This window comes from Misgurnus anguillicaudatus, chromosome 1 (genome assembly GCF_027580225.2).
Source record: "Misgurnus anguillicaudatus chromosome 1, ASM2758022v2, whole genome shotgun sequence".
Taxonomy (NCBI): Eukaryota; Metazoa; Chordata; class Actinopteri; order Cypriniformes; family Cobitidae; genus Misgurnus; species Misgurnus anguillicaudatus.
Window position 1 is genome coordinate 26,476,991 of NC_073337.2, and position 24,099 is coordinate 26,501,089.

Sequence of the window (24,099 nt, forward strand, 5' to 3'; positions counted from 1 at the left end):
TTAGGGTCTTTTTACACTGAAAAAAATTATTCATTGAATTTAATATTTTTTTTTAAGGTAAGTGGTTGCAATCAATTTATTTAAGCTACATTTAAACAAAAGTTTTATATTTTATTTGACTTTACTAAACTTTTTTGTTTAAGCTTAAATAAATTGATTGCAACCACTTACCTTAAAAAAATTAATTAAATTCAATGAATCATTTTTTTCAGTGTAGCAATGGACGTTTTAACTTACAAATCGTGATTCAACAAAAACTTTCATACTAAAATTTCTTCTAAATGTTTGCAAAAAAACGTAATAACACCTTAGACCGCACGTGCACAATAATCATGAACAAGGAAAAGAACCCTATAAAATATATCTGTGTTATATATTTTTCCCTTGTTCATGATTATTGTGCATGTGTGGTCTAAGTTGTTCTTACGTTTTTGCAAATGAAACAAGCAAAAAAATCTCCCAATGGGGTAAGCAAAAAAATCTTGAAAATTTTTTTTAAACACTAAATTCAAGAAAAATTTGCTTACCCCATTGGCAGATTTTTTTGCTTGTTTTATGCAGAAAATCACTTAAATTTGATATTTTTGGTCTAAAAACTAGACTTAATTTCTTGGGTTTTTTGCTCATTAAGAAAAAGCATCTTAATTTGCGAATTTTTAGATAATTTTACTGAAAACAAGACAAAAATACTATAATTTTTTTTTCTTGAAAATAATTTTTTTGCAGTGTGATTTGTAAGTTAAAACATCCGTACGCAAATTTTACGAACAAATTTGTGCATACGCATGCTTAGTGAATTAGACCCATTGTATTTGAAGATGCATGTCAACAATGCAGTTTCATGTGTTTATTTTTGTGAAGAATCAAGTTTATTTAATGATTGACAAAGTCAGTCATGAATTCTTTGCATTCTGAGTTTATACGCTATATGAACACCAAAGTAAATGAATTTAACAGTTTAGGTTTAGTCCACATAAGCAAGTTAAGTGAACTTAAATATATAAGTATTGGTGGACCAACCTCATGTCCTTTCTCATTAAGGCAAGCTGGTTTACCCTAAAACCATAGATTAAGTGAAGTTTTTATATATGGTTTGGTAAAACTTTAATTAATAAAGTTGAATAAACTGAAAAAAGCTTGTCAGCCAGTTGCTTTCTTTTTTAAAGTTTACTCAACTGTTTTTTTTTACAGTAAATATGGACTTTTTTGTGAATAATTCAATGTTATTCTACAGTAAAATGAATATTTATCCTACTAAACTTTCAAAAAAATGTAATAACTCACTCTTTCTCTAAACGTTTTTGCTTTTCTTCTAAATTCATTTTGATTGCATGGGCTACTGGATAATCTTGACTAATAAACAAACGGATATTTTGGCACATGTAGGTCTGGACCCGTTCTGGTGTATGTAACAGACACTTTTCACAATCTAATCAATTCTGATAGATAAACACAAGTCACACCCAACATTCCTGAATATCCTTTTTCACACAGAAATGAGTCACGTTTAGGAAGTAAAATGGGACGTGAGCAGAAATTCATGTTGACTTTAAAGCGCGTTTGGGTGAAGAGAGCGTTAATACACCATGTATACTTTGCAAGAGTGATAAAGGTGGGAAATAAACTGGGCTTGTGGTTCAACTTAGTCTAGGAGGTGCATTCTTCGTTTTATACACTTTGACCCTAACAAGGTGTGGAAGCTAAATTCTGGCTGTAGCCCTCGGGCAGCACGGAGGTCAAAGGTCCGCTCTCCGTTTCCTGAATCACAGGAAGTTAACACGCTGAGATTTTCCGGCACTGGAAGTTCTTGAACACAAAGACCGGTCTGCCGAGCTTACCGTGCACATTAAATAACAGTGACTGTTCAGGAAAATACATATTATTGTTATTATATTACATTATACACTGCAAAAAAACTTTTTGCACTTACATTAAGTTTAATCAGGTAGATTAACAAGTCATTTCAATTACCTTGACAAGTGATGAGATGCTGTCACTTATTAAATCAAGCTGAATTTGCTTTAGTTATCCTAACTTTATTTTATCAGTTACAGCAACTCATCACTTGTCAATACAGTTGAAATGACTTGTCAATCCAAGTTGATTCAACTTGAACCCTTATGGGTTGTGTTTGGCCACAACTTTCTCTGTGTTTCAGCAAATGGAATGATTTTTGGTGATTTTTGACATATTTTGAGAAAATGCTTTGAAATTTTTCAAAAACTCAGCAATATACCGTTGGCAAATTTAATACCCTTTCGGGTTGTTCGTGTAACAAAAAAGCCACAATTAAACTGTATTTTTTTTTTTTGCATTTATCTGTTAATCACCCTCAGTGCTACGGAGCCCCTAAGGTGACTCGCATGTGCGCACGTGAAACTATAGAGTTTAGTTGCGCATGCGCACGTGAAACTATCGCATGCTCGCATGAAACTTTCACGTGCACACGTGAAACTTTTGCTTTTATATGCGCGCGCGATAGTTTCACATGCACGCGCAGAAGTTTCACTTGAGCACGCAAAACTAAACTTTAAAAAAAAATTCTGCACATGAAAGTTTCACGTGAGCACATGAAACTAAGCTTTAGATTTTTTTACTCCAATGTCACCTTAGGGGCTTGGTACAGTACTGATCAAAACTACCAAATGTTTACAAAATGTCCATGATTTTAACTCTTTAATTGCCACGTTCATAAGTGATGTCACTAATTTGTGGGAAAAAATACACAAAATGACAGTTTTACAATATAAAAAGTGATTGTGGACTGGATTGTTTTTACCTTTTTCATAGTCTTGGGCTAGATGAGTAAAAACATTGGCTTTGATGCATTTTTAGTTTTTGTGTAGCATCATATTTTATTTATTTTTTCTCCCTAATTAGTTGTTCGTGGCCTTTTTTGCCCCATTGACTTCAATTATAATTACATTTTTTTGATTGCAAAGCCATGACACCTTTTTATTATGCATTCTTGATTGTTGGTGTTTTTCCTTTTGCTAAAAGGTGAAATTTGTCATTTTAACTGTTGATCACCATGTGGCACAATTAACCCTTAATTATTTAATTTGTCATCAAAAAATGACATTACAATGGAAGTCAATGGGGCAAAAAAGCCACAAACAACTAATTAGGGTAAAAAAATTAAATCTGATGCTGCACAAAAACTAAAAATGCACCAAAGCCAATGCTTTTACTAATCTTTGACTGTGAAAAGGGTAAACAAAATCCAGTCAACAATCACTTTTATATTGAAAATTGGTCATTTTGTGCATTTTTTCCCCAAATCAAATGAACTTGGTTAAAATCATATAATTTTTGTAAACATTCGTTTTGATCAGTACTGAGGGTGATTAACATATTTATGCAAAAAATAAAAAATAAAAACAACTGATACATTTTTACAGCTGTTTAATTTAGTGGCTTGTTTGTGCACGGGTATGTGAACAACCCACAAGCTTTAAAATGTAACAATTTTTTTACACTGCATGTTGTTATTGTAAGTATTAGTAAAATTTTAATTTAGATTTTAGTTTATATAAAACACAACAATGTCAATGTGGAAATAAAATGGTCCCTAGCTGTCACTGGGTTGGTACCTTTTCAAAAGATAGAGTTAATAATACCTCATTGATACAAAATGTATACATATCTTTACCTAAAATGACCTTTAAAAAGGGTATATTTCCCCAGTGACAGCTCAGGACCATTTTTGTCTAATCAAAAGTCATTTCAAAGTTAAATACCGTGAATTAAATTGACAGCGAACCATCTCCTCAAAGACAACTCCTAAGTCATATCAACACAAGCTTTCCTTTGCTGCGTTAGGTAAATGTTGCGTGCAAGATGTCTTTTAGTACGGTCGGGACACTGGACAACATAAGGCTGTTGTATTACACTAAATTAGTTTAACATCAATAACTTAATAAATAACTTAAATTAGCAGATTAGGCAAGAACAAAGACAGTAGGAAAACAGATGTCCCTTTCAGGTAATGTTTGATCATGAGGATTTTTCCTTGCTTACCGGTCAAGCATCATTTGTCAAAGATTTTTGGATAAGTGCATGCACCATCTTGTTTGCGAGTTCTGCCATATCCGATAAGATTGTTTGCGAAGGTTTGTTTGTGTACCACCTCGGTTAATATTGACAACCCAAGCAGATACCAGGGATCATTGGAAGAGATGAACTAGTCGTGGATTGATAGCAGATCACCTTTACTTTCGGCTCCTTCACCTGCTGGAGTCCCTCAGGGTGGTCCATTGTATTCAATGTTTGTGCACAAACACAGCTTCTCATGGAAATGGAGCTGCCCGGGGTCAGGCCCTCGGGGTCCTGGGAACAGAAGTGTGCTAGGGCAAATTCTACCTGTTGCATGAATTAGTATTTATTGTAGGTTCTGCTGGGCTGTTTAAGCATTGTGGCTGTTCGTTTACACACTCAAAAATGGGGTTTCAAAGTGCAAGTTTTTGATAATGGCGCTGTGTAAATTATGAAAATGTGAATCTGTGATAACAGTGACCACATGCGCTTGTGTTCAGCTTATGGGCATGCACGAGTATAACCAAAACAACAATGGACTGTGTAACAATGGACACTAGGACTGTGTTTGTGTTGCTCAAGATACTGAGTTTAACAACGCAACACCTACGAAATTTTGCCGTTTTATAGTCACAAAACAACCTCTTTGTAAACGTAAACAAAACTGGTGCTTTCGTCGTCTTGATTCTTTGTATTTATGTGCGCAGGCATGCATTGTTTCTTTACAAAGTAACATCGCCATCTACTGGCCTGGCACTCATAATACAGCACTTTTAGTTGTTTTTCACTGATCTGTGTTAATACGTAAATATTGGATAATGTTGTCGTGCATACGTAAAAAAATTAAAGGGACACTTTTTTTTGAAAATATGCTCATTTTTAGCTCCCCTGAGTTAAACATTTGATTTTTACCATTTTGGAATCCATTCAGCTGATCTTCGGGTCTGGCGCTGCCACTTTTAGCATAGCTTAGCATAATCCATTGAATCTGATTAGACCATTAGCATCACGCTCAAAAATGACCAAAGAGTTTCGATATTTTTTCTATTTAAAACTTTTACGCATCGCCCGAAAATAGTCCCATTGGTAACTTTCAATGGCAGGGGACTATTTTCGGGCACTGCGTAAAAATTTTAAATAGAAAAAATATTGCAAAGTCCTTGATTATTACGCCAGAATGAGAGTATAGTTCCTAGCCATATCGGCCTAGAAAATCACAACTTTTAATTTTCCGTCAGTCTTAGTACACGATGTAATTACAGAAGAGTCAAGTTTTACAATTTACATAGGAAAAATATTCAAGCTCTTTGGCGATTTTTTAGCGCAATGCAAATGGTCTAATCAGATTCAATGGATTATGCTAAGCTATGCTAAAAGTGGTAGCGCCAGACCCGGAGATCGGCTGAATGGATTCCAAAACAGTAAAAAAGGAAACACTTTTCAGTATTTTATCATTGTCGCGTAAACGTAGCCCTAAAATTTTGATTCTGAAAGTATTAATTAATTTATTAATTGTATATAATTAGTAGGATATAAGTTACTAATTCCAACTACACGTGCCTCCTAAAAAATTGTGCTAGGTTGATTAAAAATGCAACATCCAAAAACTGTATCTGTGAAAATCAACTATTATAGCAAAAAAAGTGTTTGCACTCACAAAATGATATCGTCAGTGGTCAAAAGTGCATTGCTGCAGATTTAAGCCAAAATATTCACACGGCTTCTAACCAGGCCATCTAAACCAAGCGCACCCTCTCAAGTGCTTAGGAAAGGTGTGATTCCCATGTGTGCCATTTCCATATACACACAGGCCACTCTTGCCTTAACCGTGCTGCTACATTAGGAATACGAGCGAGAGGCTATGAATAGACCAGTGGACCCTGCTGTTCACAGGGGACTCAAGTTTAGCAAGGTGGGAGCTTATTTGAGCTTACGCATTGGTCCGTTGTCTCTCCGAGGTGGCCTAGGAGCTGGCCAGACGTCCGTGTCACTTCAGAAGGAAGGGAATGACAGAGGCAGCTTGAGTTGATAATTTGTCTTTATGACCCCTTGTGACCTTTAACCCTTTGACAGGGAGACCGACCCTAGATAGTCTATTCCTGCGTGACCGAACATGCAGTTTTACAGTGTGGCTAGTGAATGCACCCTGCAATCTAACACATTTTAAACAGATTCAACAGTTTTCCGAAAATGTGGATTTGGTCAGTGGCCATGCAGTAATAGGATCTGGCCCATGAGCAGGTCCGTTTTTTTTCTACCTATACCACTACTTGTATAGGTTAAGACTTAAGTGAAGAGGAAAATGCTTTTACAGTTTGATGTGTGGCTGTAGGCCCCCGGCAGTTGACTTTTTATAAATGTATTGCATATGTGGGGGCCGCTTTGAGGCTGTCTGGGGGTGAAATGGTTAAAATTGACATCGGGTGGCAAGGGGGCTGTGGTTGGTCTTGAATCTTTTTAGTGTGCCGCGGTGGACGAGTTCTCCCACAATTTGCCCAGAGCACTCCCCTCTCCTGTCCGAGAAAGAAAAAAGGAAATGTGTGTCCGACCCGAAGAATGTCTTTTGAAATGCACATGCTCCTGGTTGTTTACACCCTGTGAGCGCTTTGTTTCCTTCACATTCACAACTTGGGTTGCATTTGTGTGATTTACCACCAGTCATTACTTTAGTGGTTAAAAAAAACAGCACATTCAAAAGGAAGTTGTAATGCACATGGAGAACTTAATTAAATGCAAAATCTTTACATAAATTTACATAAAATTTTGATTTTGTGCATATGCATGTGTATTATATGAAGCCTATTTAAATCGTAAAATATGTATAAACAGCAGCCTATATAATAGGATGTTCATGCGCGCATTGCAATGGAAAGCTTTTACGCTCTTGATCCTTGGAAAAGGGGAATTCGCAAAAGGAAGAGTGACGTGCATTTTGCACAATATGTATACATTCAAGTCATATGTCTCCATATACCGACAAAAGTTTTAAAGTTGGCCGTAATCGATCTTGGTAGTACTTTGGGCAGTAATTTGCGGCTGGGGCTATTGATCGTATTCGTTTCATTCGCTGGCGGTCCCGACGCCGCTCTGTCTGGGTAGGAGTGGTCTGAAATTCCTCTTCTCCACCTTCTTTGGGGGTCTAAGAGCTGTTTTTTATGAATGAACTGAATACCAACGACAAATTAAGCGCGCTCTTTCACAAGAAAGGTGCTTCTCGTTTCATTTATTATTATTAAGGGCATGCAAAAAGCATATTTATAATACAGAAGTGCCATGTTGTGGTGTGTTATAATAATTATTTGATTAATAATGAAAATTCACCAAGCACCCATAAAAGTGCGCAAGGCGTTACGCACACGCGTTTCTATGATCGTGCATTAATCACTGATAAACTTTTTGTTACAAGTTCTTTCTTTGCATCGTCGTTGTCTTGCAGTGCTTGGAGTTCAAGATCCTCAAGCTCTTGGTTATAAAGTCCATCTCTGACTCAATTGTATTCAGTTGGAGAGGGTAAGGGAGGACTTCGCCATCCCCCCACCCCTGGTCAGATCGTGGGAAAGGCCCTCCAAGTAAAGCAGTTTATTCTTTGACACTGTTGTTGTAAGTGTAATTGATCGCACTCCACATCGATGGGCGGAAGACTTCAAAGACGCGCGGCTGTTGGAGGTCGCTCCGCTTGCGTTCGCGGCCTCGAGGGACAAAAAGAAGCGCTTCACTTCTGTGGCGACGCACGCTTTTGATAAGTGTGCAAAATTACTTATAGTACATGCTCGTAGTTTGTATGGAGCTGTGCACGTGAAGCATGACGCGTAATATGCGCGTATGGTTTAAACGACTCAATCTGGGCTTCGTTAAATTATACAAAATATTGCTTTTTTAACCGCGTATTTCATTTACAAAAAGTTTATTCCTGCATAATTGTTCCAATAAAAAGTGGTCGCGCAGCACTTACAAATGGTTTTATTATAGTACAAATATAATAGTATAGTAAATATAAATATTAATCATGCCTGGATGAAAAAATACTGTAGTATATTTTACAACAGGCCTATTTATATTACTTTGTAGTATATTATAAAAGTAGCCTATTCTACTTTATCAATCATAGCCTACTAACTTAGTAGTAACAGTAGTAATAACTTTTAATATTTATCTTAGTAAGGGTCAAAACACTAAGAATTTTACTACAGTTTACTATAAACTGTAAATAGACCTAGTAGTGCTTTTTAATGTTGGTGTCTTATGGGGAATGATTATCATTTGTTTCTATTACAAATATCACGGTAAAACCATTGTTACTGTAGTAAAACCATGGTTAATTTGTGGCTGAAATTAATTTAATCATGATCACTAGCTATGGTCTAATGCCATTTGCGTACTGGTTACAATTAAACAAATAAATAGTCTTAAATAACAAATAAACACACTATCTAATGTGCTGTTTCTTTAAACTATCTGGATTGCAGCCAGTTACATGAATGGTGTTGGACACGTGAGTTTGTCTCGATGTGGTGTCTCCTCTTAGCGCAGTATTTCTCATGTTTTCTCTGGCTGTTCTCCAATTCTCTCTTGCGCGCTCTCCCTCTCTCTGCGCTTCTCGTGCCCCCTCCCTCCTCGTGTTATCCACCCACGGGAAAAGTGATTTTCGCCTCTTTTTTTAAATGTATATACCTCACTCTCATCCCCAGTCAATGGACTTATTTCCGTGTGGGCAGCAGGGGTGCATTTAAAATGCCAACGTTCTTGCCTGAACCCATCCGCGTACAAAGTGTTTCCCCGCAAATTCAGGAATCACCGTTTCAGTAGCGTGAATCTGACCCTGCACTGTCAAGGTCCCCCCTCGCAAATGTCTCGTTTGCACAGACGGTGACCGAAATCCCAATCGATCACTCGGGCTTATTTTATTACCAAAGCCACCCCCACTCAATTCCACAGTGATTTTTTTCCCTCCGTGTATCTCTGTGTGTGTGCGAGGGTGCGCGCGCGTGCCAAATTCTCAATCGAGAGCCAGCAGCACGTGCTTCTCACGGTACCGCGTAAAGGCGCGCGTTTAATTTCTACCGTTTGCATCCCGTTTCACGTGCGCGCCGGTTGTTCAGTCGTAAGCGCGCGCTGCCCGTTCGGATTCCAGCAGCGGGACGTCCGGTGACTGACGGAAAGCTCGTGCTACAGCAACGGAAGGTGCGCGAGACTCGGTTTGGTACCACACGCACGATGAGTGAGCGCGCCGAAGAAGCCGCCGGCGAAGCTTCAGGATCGCAGCCCGAGCCCGCCCCGGCCGAGCCACCGAAGAGGGGACCGGGCAGACCCAGAAAGCCGCAACAGGTCAGTTTGTGCATAGTCATATCATTAAGCGTTGTATATAATTTTGAAATTGCCATTAGAGCGAATTGTGTTGTATTTTTGCTGCTTTAAGAAAATGTAGCCTATTATGTTTTTGTGTGCTGGTTTATGAAGTTATAAGGGGACGATATAGCTACAGACATAATGTATAGCTCGCGCTACTGTTGTAAAGACTGCAAAATGTGATTATCAAGCAAATACAGGTGTGTTTGGTAAATTCATCTGGTTTGCTTTAAACATTTACTAGTCCAAATGATCTATAGCCCACCAGTGATTTTAGGCTGTTTGCATTTACAGATTACCACAGAAAACTGTGCGTAAACGCGCCGTAAACGCACTGTTGCGCGCGGCTTGTTTGTATTTTTTTGGACTTTATACTATATATGTATGTATGCATGTATGTGTATATAGTCTATGTATGTGTGTGTGTGTGTGTGTGTGTGTGTGTGTATATATATAGAGGCTATACCCCCCTATCTCTTATAGAGAACTTATAGCTATATATAGCGCTTTGATGGTATGTTGTGAAGAGGCATAGATAGGGTGAGCAATGCTATATATCGGTCGCTGTTTTAAAATATACCTGTTGATACCTCAACCTGAATCGGTCATTGATGTGAGAAACGGTTACTATAACAACACGTGTGAAATAAAAATAATGTCACGAACATCTTGCTGTTTAGTCATGGACACATTCTTCAAAATACTCACTTTCTAGTGTTTATGATGAGAGGATGTGATTCAGTATTTTAAGTAATTCCCCAATGAGTCACTGCGATCTAATTGAGAGATCCAATAGGATGAGATGGCGAGTCACCAGATCACCAGTTCACAGATTGAATTGGTATTCCTAAAAGTTTCAAATTAAATATAAAATAGCGATGTTTTACATGAAACATTTACACGATTTGTTCTCATTCACTTGTGAATTTATACAAATAAAACGTGTTTTTGTAGCTAAGAGTTGGTGGATTTTCAATGTACCTAGGACATTAACATCACGTGATTATTACCCTGGTATTTCCTGCCATAATGCTATATATAGGCGTGTAATAAAATGAGCAGCTGTTGTAATTAGGTGTAAAAAAAAATCAGTTTTTTTAAACACTGTTAAATATAAATAAAACTGGTTACAACTGTGTTAATATGCAAAATATAAAATGCAAAGGAAATGAAGAACTTAAATGATTGTCATTTTGTCCTGGGTGCCCACACATAGATGCAACCGAGTGCAGGGGAGACCACCAGTAAATGTGTGCATGGTTAAGAAGGATCCTGTCCTTTTGTGAGTGAGTTTTTTTTTGGGGGGGGGGGTGAATAATAGAGGTTGGGCCCAAATGAACACTCAAACCACTAACAAGTAGCAGAATACCAAACCAAATGGCGTTTGCAGACGAATGCTTCCAACGTTTACTTTTCTCGGACATTTTTGGGAGTCCTTTGAAACCACTGGCCTCAAGGTAATTTTTAGTCGAACTTTTAAGTCAAGTTCACACAGGTGCCTTAGCAAGGTAGCTACAAGTGTTTCAAACACAATCTCATGACAATTTGTATGTGTTTTACGAGGTGGCTAATTCGTACGACCACATTTGTACGTTTTTGCATACCGTTTGCTTTCACCCCTGTGACGTTGAGGTTAGGGGCGGAGTTTTGTTATTGTTTTCCTTATAATAATCATACATTTTTGTAAATGAGCCCACTCGTAAAAAATACGTACGAATTCATGTGAGATCAAACTGGAGTTTTACAATTAAGGGCCAGATTTACTAAATGGGGCAAATTAGCGCGAAAACACAATTCCAAAAAAAGTGCAGATGGGAGTGGTGATATTAGTGTATTATTTACTAAAAAGGCGCAAAAAAAATAACGCAACAGCTGATTTCCAAAAATGACCAACATAATCTACTAAGAGCAGCGCAAATTAGTTTAGATTCGCAAATAAGCAGAGCTGATTTTCCTTAGGTGCGAGTGATCTACTAATGCATGATGCGCTGAATGAACTTAATGCGCTTGAGTTCAGCACCACGGACATCTCAGTTGAAAATTTGTGGTGTTAAATCCCAGCTAACAAAGCCGTGGTAAACTGAAAAGAGCCGGAGGACAAAAAATAAGGTTTACAAGAAGTTTTGAAACACCTGGTATTGTATGTCTTCTCCTAGTGATCCTCCAGCAAATAAAAAAAAACATGGCTTGGCAAACAATATTTTTGTATTATATGCTATGTATTATATGTTCCTCTGGCATTCCAAATAAACTGTTACGTGTTAAAAAAATCTATGTGATGCCTCTCCTATCAGCAACAGTTGGAGCCATTTAAAGTGCAAAGTAATTTAAAACATGCTTTTTCCGGCGTTAAATAATGGCGCAAATACCAGTAATATCACACGCGCAAACATTAGTAAATCACATTGCGTGAATCATTTCAATAATCTCCTTCCATAAATTTTGCGTCTGAAAGGTAAACTCCTAGAAATGCATATGCAATGAGGTCAGTCACAAAAATAACTAGATCACCCCTTTTCAGCGCTAATTATTTATTTAATGACAAAATGATGGTTTGTTAGTAAATCTGGCCCCAAGTGCCTTAATTTGAAACAAAAATAGCTAGAATAAGTTTACTTTTTTTATTGAAAAGGTTTCAATAAAAAAAGCAACACTATGTAGTTTTTTTACCTTTAAATAATGTCTCTAAAATTATTTCAGTGATAGAACAACTTTTAACTGGACAAATTGTACTGTTGCTGCAACCTGAGCAGCCTCCTAGCTGCTACAAGCACACTCTGAAAGTGGCGGTGGAGGGTAGAGCACACAGCCCTGCCCCTCCCCCTGCCTGCAGAAGAGTGTCTGATACCAGGCACTGTTGCGCTTTTCAACCACATGGGGGAGCTGCAAGTCATTTTTACATGGAAACTACATAGTGTTGCTTTAATGATGTTTTTATTTGATATTTTTGATATTTTGATTTATAATGCAGTGACATACCAGCCCAGTCTCACGAAATGTCCTTATATAGTCACGTAAATTTTTGATTCTTTTATCGTGATATTATCATGAATTTTTGTATATTATATAACGAATTCCTGTTTTCGTGTGATTGTCACATATTGGTTACTCAACTGTTTTGTCCTATTTTCTTACCATTGTCGCTATGGTTTACAGTTAGAATTACATAAAATGACATCCTTACCCAAACCCAACTCTAACCATAACGCCAGGTGACATATAAAAAAAATTAATCAGAAAAAATAGTATAAACCAATTTATAACGTGACATTGTAATGCAAGCACCAAATCTAACCCTAAACCGAAGCGACAATGGTTTGAAAATAGGAAAAAGCAGTTGAGTAACCAATACGTGATAATTACATGAAAGGAATTCGTTATATGATCACGAAAAAACGCGGAAATTCGTGATATCACGAAAAAGAATAAAAAATTTACGTGACTACATCACGAAACCTCGTGAGACTGGGTAGCACATACATACATTTAAAGAGTTTGGTTCCAAAACGAGATAACTCCGTTTTAAAAAAAATAGTCGAAACGTTTATATTTATGTTATCACGTTTTTATTGTGCTACTTAGTTGTATTTTTTAGATATGAAGGCTTAAATCAAAACGAACCAACTGCAATTTGATTAATATTAATTGGAATGCATAATCAAAAAACAAGATTTTTGAATTATCTCGTTTTGCAACCAAACTTTTCATTTGCTAGGGTGACCACCAACGTGTCCAAGTACTTTTTGGTGCCATTAAGACAGACCTTTTCTGTTTCCTGACCTCATGGCGCGTTCACCTCTTTTCCTCCTCAGGAACCCACAGGAGAGCCTGTCCCCAAACGGCCGAGGGGTCGCCCCAAGGGAAGCAAAAACAAGGGGCCCTCCAAAGCAGCGCAGAAGGTGAGAGACACTTACAAACATACTCAGACACACATTACCTAGCTTACGTTCGGCTCTGGTAACGCATTAATACTAAATTAATCTTACCTTTATATTCTGTGTTTCACAGGCATCAATCAAACGTGCCATCAAAAAAATTTTAAGGGACTCTTCTTAGTTTTTATCAGTCACAGTCTGTATCAGTCTTTCTACCCATCTGTCTGTTTGTTTTTATATTCATTGTACTTACAGTGTTATATATATACAGTATATGGGGGTTGCCTCCATAGCCTGTAAGCGCCGTTTCATCACAGCAGTAAACACCTAAGCTCCAGTAGTAGGGTGACATACACACCTTTAAGTACAAACTTACATACACATGCTCGCACAAATTCTCTCTCTCTCTCTCTTTCTCTGCAAATGACCACAAACATGGAGCTGCACACACGCTCGTGCATTAACTGGATACACTATGAGGGGAACATAGAGCACGTTCTGTTACATATTGCCAAAAGACCTCTGTTCCCATTCCTTACTAATGCCCGTGCAAACAGAAAAGCAAATTGCAGCATCACCGAAGATTTACATTGCGCACAGGAGTTTCTCTAAATGCGACTGTCAACATTTCTAATTGCCCAATAGTGTTTATGTACGGGGAAAACCTTTAAAGACGGGTTGTTCTGGAGAGCTTTTCTTGATGAAGTCATTAACATTTCTTCCTCGCTGGTGTGTGTGGTCTAGCCTGGCATATGTTTGTGGGAAGTCCCTGACCCCTGCCAACTGTCAGTGCATTTGGTTTAAGCTGAGCCGCGTATATGCGGATTCGGTACGCGTTGATATCCGACCGAAGGCTCGGCTCGCGTTAATGTCCTGCTTTGAAAAGCCTAAGCACTTCTCTGCCTCGTTTGGCATTGTTATGATGTGCGTCAGGATCATAAATCTTCTGAGATGAAAAGCGATAAGGCGCCTTTTCACAAGATTTGCTCTTCCACCAGGAATTGCTCATCTTTTAGGATCTTCACACCGAGTGCTTATGGACCGACCCCCAGACTGGTGCAGCACTTGCTAACATAAACATTGGCTAAAAACGAATTATTGCATGGCAGAAAAAAATGCTACAAGTAGGGCTGTCACGGTTATGAATTGTCTAATAGATTGCGACAATTATGACGATTAATTGCCTGTTTTAGGACTTTGATGGTTATGACGATTAATTGTCTGTTTTATTGCTTTGAAATTTAATTCTCATACCTTTTTTGTTTGTTCATGAAATAATTTTCACACATTGTTGGGATTATTTAAATGAAATCTTTTGCAAGGTTTATCTGGCAGTAAGTTTTAATACAGGTAACACATATTTAAAAGTAATCTGATACTGTCTCGTTTATAGAGGTGCTGCAGCTCCCCCTTGTGTTTTTTAGAGAGATGTGCAATCATTGCGGTGATCTGAAATCATCACGATGATGTCAAACAATCGCAATGAGACGATTATTTAATCATTGTGATAGACCTAGCTACAAGTTACGCTGCAAGTTGTATTTCCTTAAGGATCTCACCTGGTCAGGTGTAGAGACAAACTGTGCAGTTGTAAGTTGTTTACGGTAAAAGTGACATAACTTACTTATCCTATTTGCAGGTGTAGCTATATCAGTTGGAAAATAATCATATTTATAATGTATCACTCGTTGCTTTGAGTCTTTTGTTTTATAAAGTGATGCTGTTTTTGCACGATGCATTAAAAGTACCTTTTAATTTTGTGTACTATATCTTTAATAGTATTTAATTCACAAGATTTTCCAAAATTATATGAATTTGTGATTTTATATAAGATTTCGGGGTTAACTTTTCATAAAACAAAAATTTAAAACACAAAATTACTTTTGTTGACCAGTAGTGCTGGGTTTCGATTTAAATTTCAAGAATCGATTCGATTCCGATTCTCAAGATCTTGAATCGATTATCATTATTCGATCCGATCTGATCCGATCTTCGGGATTTATAAATGTTTTTGTAAAAAGCATTATTTTCCAGCTGTTACCGGAATTACAGTTTTCAAAACAACCACTGACTTGCTTAACGTTACTGACCGCCATGTTCGTTGTTTTAATGTCCTTCCATGCATGCGTGAATTCAATGACGCATGAAGTTATTAATTATTAAATCGATCCTCTGAGTTATGGATCGATCTTTAGAAATTAATATGAAAATCAATTCAGAATTGATGAATTGATTTTTTCAACACAGCCCTATTGACCAGTACAGCAAAAACGTAGCAGTCAGTCAAGCCGCATTAATAACGCATTTTATAAAATGATTATTTCTGGTCTTTAATTGTGATTAGCGTATATTTGTGTTTTAATTAGGGATGCACCGAATCCAGGATTCGGATTCGGCCGAATACTGGGCTTTTTGGCGGGGTTCGGGTTCGGCAGAATCCTAGATTTTTTTTCCACCGAACCGAACCCTAGGCTTGCGCTACGATGGTCGACGTCACGCGGCCGTTGATTACACACATCGGGTGCTGACGTGGAGATGAGCTTTTTCTTTCGGTCAGCCTTAGGGGCTGGACACGCCAAAACTTTTAAACACCGCTGAAAACGCCTTGAGGACCCCAAATGCCAGCTGTTTTTCAGCCGAGCGCTTGGTAGCTGTGATGCTTCAGCTGTGAGCCGGTTGGTTGCTGTGGTAATGTCCCGCCCCTCCTCCACTGTAATTGGACGGCCGTGTGAAGACTGACATTGACAAGCGGAGCTTCTCACTCAAAGTTAAATATATTTTCAGCGCGGAGCTGCTTGCTTATTGGAAAAACGAGCGTGTCGCAACGCATCGCTTTCATTGTGCATAGGCTTATGGTAATTGTCAAAATAGTTTTTCCAACTTGTCATCCTGGCATAATGTACAGTTAAAATTAAATAAAATGAAAGTAGGATTCGGTTTCGGATTCGGCCGAATCTTAAACGGTGGATTCGGGATTCGGCCGAACCTAAAAAATCTGGATTCGGTGGATCCCTAGTTTTAATTTACGATAAAACACATCTATGACTGCGCCGCACCCTTAGCAACGTAAACACATGTGAAATATTCACAGTCGGTCAGGGACTATTTTTTCTTTTACTTTCAGTAATTTTACATCATGAAAAATGTTTTTTTGCTTTCATATTTGTATTGTTTTATAAAAACAATAAAGTCCAATTTTGATACCCAAATTCCAGAGATGGGCCGGCCTCAAACTTTAACAATGGAAGATAGGAGAAGGATTTCTGCTGTGTTCAACTATTGTGCACACGTATGAACCTTGCGTATTAACCATTCTTTCCGTCAATGACGCACCTAAACACAACAAGCTCATTACGACTTCAGAAGTGGAAATTATCCAATTTCTAAAAGCGGGTGAAGGCAGCATTAATGTATTATGGATTCTGCCATTGTCCGACTTAATTGCATCACAGAAACCGTATCATATGAACAATCCAGACCAGGATATACCTCATTGACGATTCACACAGTTGTGTCTGTCAACAGATATAACCTGACAAGTTTCCGCCCTGCTCCGATCATTCGATATCAATACGTCGGCCCTAATGACTAACTGAAATATTTTCCGTCAACCAGTCATTGTTGGAACTCGACACTGGGCACCCGGAGGCTAATTTTAACCTCTACATTTGCAAAAGGGGCGAGACCGCCCCTCCCTCAAAAAGCGACGGCCTCTCCGCTCAAGCACGCCTGGACGTCTTGGTGTCAAAGAGGACACTGAGCGTCCAGGCGTGTGTCTGCTGGGACCTGGCTGGATGAGACGAACACAAACATGATTTATTTATCAGGGTGTCGGTTTGCAGACCATTAAATCTACTGATTAAAATTGCAGCATCCCCAACTAAGGGCAGAGACAGAGATTGGCCCAAGAAAGACAGACAGGGATGCACAGAATAAAGACACAGATAAGGAGAGATAGAGAGAATAAGGTTAAAGACGTCGTGAAATGGAGAACATGTATGTCAATGCAGTACAACGTTAGCGTGATTAGCATTAGCTGGAGAATTAGCTAGCAAGTCATCAAAGGTGTTTTTACACCATTTCAAGTAGGGATGTCATGCATCCATGTGCATTTTGTAATTCTGTAGCACTTAGTGCCTCAGGTGACGGTAGGACGTGACCTAAATAGCACTTTTAGTCCTTAGCATATGTGCAAAGGTGCAATTTTTGCTTTGCGGGACTGGCAAACGTTGAGAGGAGGCTTGACAAAATGAATGACATTTAGATACCTGAATGCATAAAACTTTAAAGTTGCATTTAAAATGGCTTCTAATATAAAGTGTTGGTCACTAAAACCAGACTAACCAATGACCGGCTATGGCAAGAACTTTGTCGCTCATTTTTTATTTCTCCAACCTATCATGCTTGTGAAGAACGGTGAAGCGTCCTTGGGGTATTCAAAACAAACTGTGCTTGTTGGAGAAGAGGTAATGTGAGCCTTGACAATGCTTGCATACTTAGCCAGGGCATACAGACCGAACGAAAGACGACCGAACACATCGTACAGAACACGGATACCTGCAGAGATGCATTCAGATCATCCAAACCATGAGAATAGGATTTAAATAATGAAATCACATTGTAATTACTTTTGACTTAAACCTAAAAAGAGTGCATATTAGTACCCCAAAGGTGTTAAATGTATACATATCTGTTCCTAAATGGTACATAGTATTGTATATTGTGTTTCTTTTCAGTGTAGCAAACCATGGCATTGTTAATAGACAAGTGTCGATTTGCGACTTTTGGTTGAACTTGCTTGACAAACATGATACCTCCGACCCCTACCCTTCCTCGGTCATTTGCAGAATTCATAGATGTTTGATGATTTGAGTAAGGTTACGCATGACAAAAGCCCACAGCCAGTAGAAAACTTTATATCCTATAAATAATGAAGACACGTCTTGTCTTGTTAATTGCGTGGGACCGTGGCGGAAAGGCACCATCGGGGTAGATCCTCCTGCTTCCACCTTTGGGGGGAATCATCGGACAACCCAGAACATCTGCGTGGGATTTTTAATCAAACATTCAGGGTTGGGGAAACCCTACACTTCTGTTCGGGCTTTGGTGGTTTTCTTGTGCAGGTGCTACGGTGTAGTTAGACATCACTGTAGTAGACGCTTTAATCCAAAGCGATTTACAGTGCATTCAATCTTGTGTTTTTCCCGAAAGAAAGAAAACGAGATGGGTTTGGAGTTAGTAAATTAAGAGATTGGACATTTTTATTCATAAAGATAAAACTTGAAATGTATAGTCTCAGTGCTCGCTTATTATTAGGCTGTGATGGAAAGCACATAAATGTCTTTCAGAACCCTTATCTGGGTGCTTTTGCTGATAAAGGTGCTCTTATTTACACTTGAATGGCATAAAATTCCTCAAGTGAAATATTACGCTACACAGACCAGGAACTCGAGCGATGGAGACTGTTCGACGTTGGAGGCCCGCATATAAGTTACAGACCTGACACGGTTCTCATTGAATGCATGAAACGTAGCCCCTCTTCCTCTGTGCCCATATATGTTGTGGACCCGAAAAGTTTGTTTATACCACGTGATGAAACGCTGCCCACTAATTCATATTATTTGGCATTTGCAGAAAGCCGAGACCACGGGGGAGAAAAGACCCAGAGGAAGACCCAGGAAATGGGTGAGTTTCATTACATACATTTTAGATAAACAGACAAAGTAATTTTTTAAGAACTGGTTTTATATACGTAACACAGGTATCATAATTAAATAATGACTATAATTAGCAAGCAAAAAAAATTATGGAAATTAATTAAAGGGACACTCCACTGTTTTTAAAAATATACTCATTTTCCAGCTTCCCTAGAGTTAAACATTTGATCCTTACCGTTTTGGAATCCATTTTTTGCATTGCTTAGCATAATCCATTGAATCTGATTAGACCATTAGCATCGCTCTAAAAAAATTAATAAAGAGTTTAGATATTTTTTTTATTTAAAACTTGACTCTTCTGTAGTTACATTGTGTACTAAGAATGACGGAAAATTAAAAGTTGCAATTTTCTAGACATATATGGCTAGGAACTAAACTCTCAAACTGGCGTAATAATCAAGGACTTTGTTGCCGTAACATGGCTACTGCAGGCGTAGTGATATTACGCACTGCCCGAAAATAGTCCCCTGCCATTGAACGTACAAGGGGACTATTTTTGGCTGCTGCGTAATATTGCTACGCACAACTCTTTGGTTATTTTTAGCGCAATGCTAATGGTCTAATCAGATTCAATGAATAGTGCTAAAGTATGCTAACAGTGCTAACGCCAGACCCGGAGATCAGCTGAATGGATTCCAAAACAGTAAGAATCCAATGTTTAACTCTAGGGGAGCTGGAAAATGAGCATATTTAAAAAAAAAAGTGGAATGCCCCTTTAAATGTATTGTAAAGTTAAGTATTTTTTATTATGACATTATTGGAGTTGCAAAAAAGTGCATTCTTTAAAATTATTTTTAAACACTCCAGTATCCATAATGACTTACAAAGACATGAATTCATTGGTCGAAAGTTGTGTGAACTCCATAAATCGGTATTGACGTAATTTTTACTACTTCCGGTTTTCCCTTAGTTTGTTGCCATTTTGCTAATTAAAGAGAAGTTTGTGCAAATGTTTGCACTTCTGTTTAATTCCTCAGACGTTTTCAGCGTTTATCAGCCTCCAAGTGGCGTGTTTAATTGATAGCTAAGGGAGTGAAGCCGCAGGCGGGTAAAAGTGCCACCAGCAAAACTGAAGGCTGATATGGCTTTGTTGCATGCCGACTCTCTCATGTGTCCTCCTTATAGATGTTTCTAAGGCAGACAGAAAAGCAAAGCAAAGCGTACAGACGCCCCTGAACAAACATCAACTTGCATTCTTCAATATGATATATATTCGATGTGGATTGGGGGTCGAAATTATTTTCAGAAATTTGTACATTTGTATTGCATGAAAACATAACCCATCCCATGAGCCAAGCTCTTCCAAAATACCCTACAGATCTCAGCTGAGACCCTTAGCTAACTTCCTATAATTTAGCGTTTACCCATGAACAGTTATTTTTTAACATGTACCTGACAAATTGATAGATTGGTGAAAATTTGCGTTTGTTTCAGTTAGATATCATAATGAAGAGAATTGGAGACATTGGGAAATGCTTCGAAAAACTTCCGAATGCACGAGCGCTAAAATTTGGCATTGCCTTTGTGCTAATATTTTTGGCTCGTGTGTGATAAATTGCATGCGCTTATTCTCATTTGTCAGGTCCTGTTTGTTCTGGACACGTTTTTGCATTCAGAAATAGATCAATGTAGCAGAAGAGAATGGAGGGCAGGTCCTCTAAAAGTTGTAATTTGTCAAGGCTTTGAAATGGTGAGAAGCATTGCAATGAGATCCATTTGGCACATTCACATGTTCAAGCAATAAAAAAGTGTTTGTGTTAATGTACAGTTCGATTTGAATTGCTTTTAAACCAATAAATTACAAAAGGCTCAAGTGAATGTTACCACATACCAGGATTGAATGTGACCCAGCCGTATCTGTTTAAATGATAAAGCGCAATGGTATGTGAACGATTGGTCAAGTCGTGGGTTTCAACTGCGGTTGAGCTCTTTGAACTCAACTGATAAAAGTTTACATTTATTGCCCTATTTCCTTTTGCACCGATGCCGAAGGTGCATTCGGCTGTGCTTTCATGATGGCTGCGTGATGCAGGTACACACTCCCACGCTGCACATTGCCCTACCGCACAAATACACACATACACCCTTCATCCACCCACACATTGATGTCATTTAGTCTTAAACAAATAGATAATGGGGTAAAATGCTTTTTCATGTGCATAAACAAGAAAGTAAAGAAAATGTTGGGTGCTTAAAAAATATTAATGATCAACAAAGTAGGAGGCTTTTATTTTGAAATGCAAGAGAGGTTGAGTTAGATAACAAGTGCGTTGAAAGATGTTTGGTCATTTATAGCTAAAGTATTGATCAGGGGATGATTTTTAACCCAGTTTGTGAAAAGCCAACTAAAAATGCTAATAAAATCAGCCTAAATAATGTAAAGAAATTCGAAAAATATAACCGTGATATCTTTAATATTGACTGAGTAAGGTCATGTCAACGTGTTTAGAAAGTTTTTGACTTCTTTAATGCTCCTTATATCACATAAATAACTTGGTTTTAGTAGAAACTGATGTTTCAATTCAAAATGAATTCTCTGGCTGTTAATCATCGCTCAAATTGAAATACCAATGTAGATACTAATGCCAATAAATCAAAGCGGAAGATATTGTTGTGATCTCCGGAGATGTTTTTATATAATTGGCATCTGTTTCTAAGGCATATTCATCAGACTGTAGTCATACTACAAATATCCTGAATGTGAAGTGGGCATAGTGGTATGACATCCTGTGAATGAGTCTGAGATGCACTTGTTGCCAAGTGTATGAATGAGTATGAGTCAGAGATGGAAAACAGAGAGAGATCGGCTTTGATTTAAATCCTGAAAAAGTTACCATCTGCAAATATGCAAAGACTTCACTGGATTCAGCCAATGGAGTTAAAGGCAGAAATCCCCCATTTTTTTTATGAATGGGCAACGGGAAACATGCCTCTCTGTACTTTTGTATGGGTCATTGTGTTTGGGTTATGATCTGTTTAGTAAGTCACACATGAATGGCATGGTCAAGAGGTCCGCCTTAGTTGCACGGCGGTCTTCACATACAACATGGCGGACAAGAGCTTTACCATACCTCTTCAAGTCGGTTTTCTCCATTCAGCTGCCGCTCGCCCTCCTGGAACTAATTATAGCATATCCTTTTTGGCTACAAGGGGCTGTTGGAATGTTTTCCTTTGCCCCCCACCCCAAACCAGCATCCATTCCCTTAAATAGTTAATATTGGATTGTTTAACTGTATCAATTCCACTTTTTCTATTTCAGCCTATTGAGTGCATCGAATCCTGTCAATTCTCCAAATTCAAGTGCTCACCTGATATTCAGCCACCTTTGTTCATTCTTTATTTACAACAATCCTAGTAGCTAGAGGCTTATTGAGATGGATGCATTGTGCATTGTAGTTTTAAATGGGAAATCCAACACTCTAAAAAATGTGTTTGGTCAAAAAGGGATCTATATTCATGGCAAGAACCGGTTAATCCATACACAAGTTAGGGGAGGCGCAATTTGGTATCATCAATTCACATAACTTGCATGTTTTTGGCCTGTGTGAGGAAACCAGAGTACCCAGAGCAGACTCCACACAGAAAGGCCACCTGACCTAGCCGGGGCTCGAACCGGGGACCTTCTTGGAGTGAGGCAACAGTGCTACCCAATGTTTATATTTGAGCCAACAATGGGTTAACAAACCCAGCATTATTTGTTGAAACAATCCAGCATATGTTAAATTACAACCAAAAGGGTTGAAAGGGTTTCAGCTGGAGAAGAAGTCTGCCACTTGTTTTTGTTTTTTCAATATTTCACAGGTGGCACAGCTGATATGTGAAGATGCTAGTTTGCTATGAGGAAACTTTCCTCCCTAGAGTGATAAGAATTTAGAGCCGATAGAGACCTTGAGTTGTTGATTTCACTATCAGAAATATTTCGGCGAAAGAAATTCTTTACTAAATGAGTTGCTCAACACGCCAGTTGCTGCGTCTTTAACGTACGGATATCAACAATGACCTTTTGTTTTATGGTTATGGTCCAAATTTACAATCGCGCCAGGTGCATTTTGGTCTTGAAAGGGGATCTTGAAGTATAAATAACTCCATTCATTGGGGGTAGAATTGCATTATTTCTGCTGTAGTCCTTTTGTTATTTCTAAATCAGGCCAACAGGAAGTCCTGCAAGAGAGAGCATTCTTTGGATCCTCTACGGCAGGCGTAATGTTATCTGCTAGTTTTGCTTCGGCAGCCAAAAGTCTGATTTATTGACCCTCTCTTCCTTTTCCGGGTGCTCCTCCTGCACAGGTGCGGAGATGGACCGAGTTGTCTGTGCCAAGCGCACAAGCCACACTGTGTTTTGGAAGTGGGGGCATGTTGGAACGGGCTATCTCTGTCCTCGAACAGCTAACATTATTCACTTGTGCACTGCAGTTCCCCTTTCATAGTGCCAATTGGCTTGCGTCCACCGAGTTTACGTGTCTGATTTCTCCACAAGCGAGTGAGACTAAATTGGAGGGAGAAGTTCATGCTTCTTGTGTTTTCTCTAGATCTCCTTACTTAGCGTTCGACAACACTGCCTGTTTGTCGCCACGGTAATAAATGGGAATGCCGGCAAATACAATAGATTTACTTCCCATGGTGTTTTTTCCTAGAAGTCAATCCGTGAGGGATGTCACATGCGCTGAAAAGATCAGGACAAGAGTTTGAAACCGTGATGTTCAACTCATTTTCCGCCAAGAATTCCTTTGATATGAGGTTTATGACAACGTCTTGATTCATGCTTGCTTTTCTCCCTGGTGGTTCTCTCCACCTTCTTGTTTATTGACGGTGTTTATAGCTCACTTCCCTTTTTACCTCTTGAAGCTGAATGAACATCTGTCACCATGAGCAGGTCGAAGTCAAACCAAGGTAACATCATCTGTATGGTGACAATGTATAAACAAAACGACATAAATGTTGAAGTTGGTGTGTTGCATGATTGACTAATTGGTCTTGTTTGAGTGCGTTTACATAAGAGTTTGGCTTAATTGATGCATTTTTAACTTGACGGCTTCATAGTGCCTTAAAATGCCGGACATATGGGTAATTAAAATTTAAAAAGAAAACTATTCGACTTCAACAAATGACTAGTCGTGACCCATCAC

General features: G+C 38.5%; 1 protein-coding gene across 1 annotated transcript in view; it reads left to right on the top strand.

Annotated features, from left to right (window-relative positions):
- Positions 1-8,348: 8,348 nt before the first annotated feature.
- hmga2 (high mobility group AT-hook 2) overlaps positions 8,349-24,099 on the top strand; it is a 42,607-nt gene continuing 26,856 nt past the window's right edge. Inside the window, exons 1-3 of the mRNA XM_055190721.2 lie at positions 8,349-9,360; positions 13,194-13,280; positions 18,891-18,941. Coding sequence (XP_055046696.1) covers positions 9,250-9,360; positions 13,194-13,280; positions 18,891-18,941 — 249 coding nt within the window. The 5' untranslated portion in view covers positions 8,349-9,249. The remainder of the gene's footprint in view (positions 9,361-13,193; positions 13,281-18,890; positions 18,942-24,099) is intronic.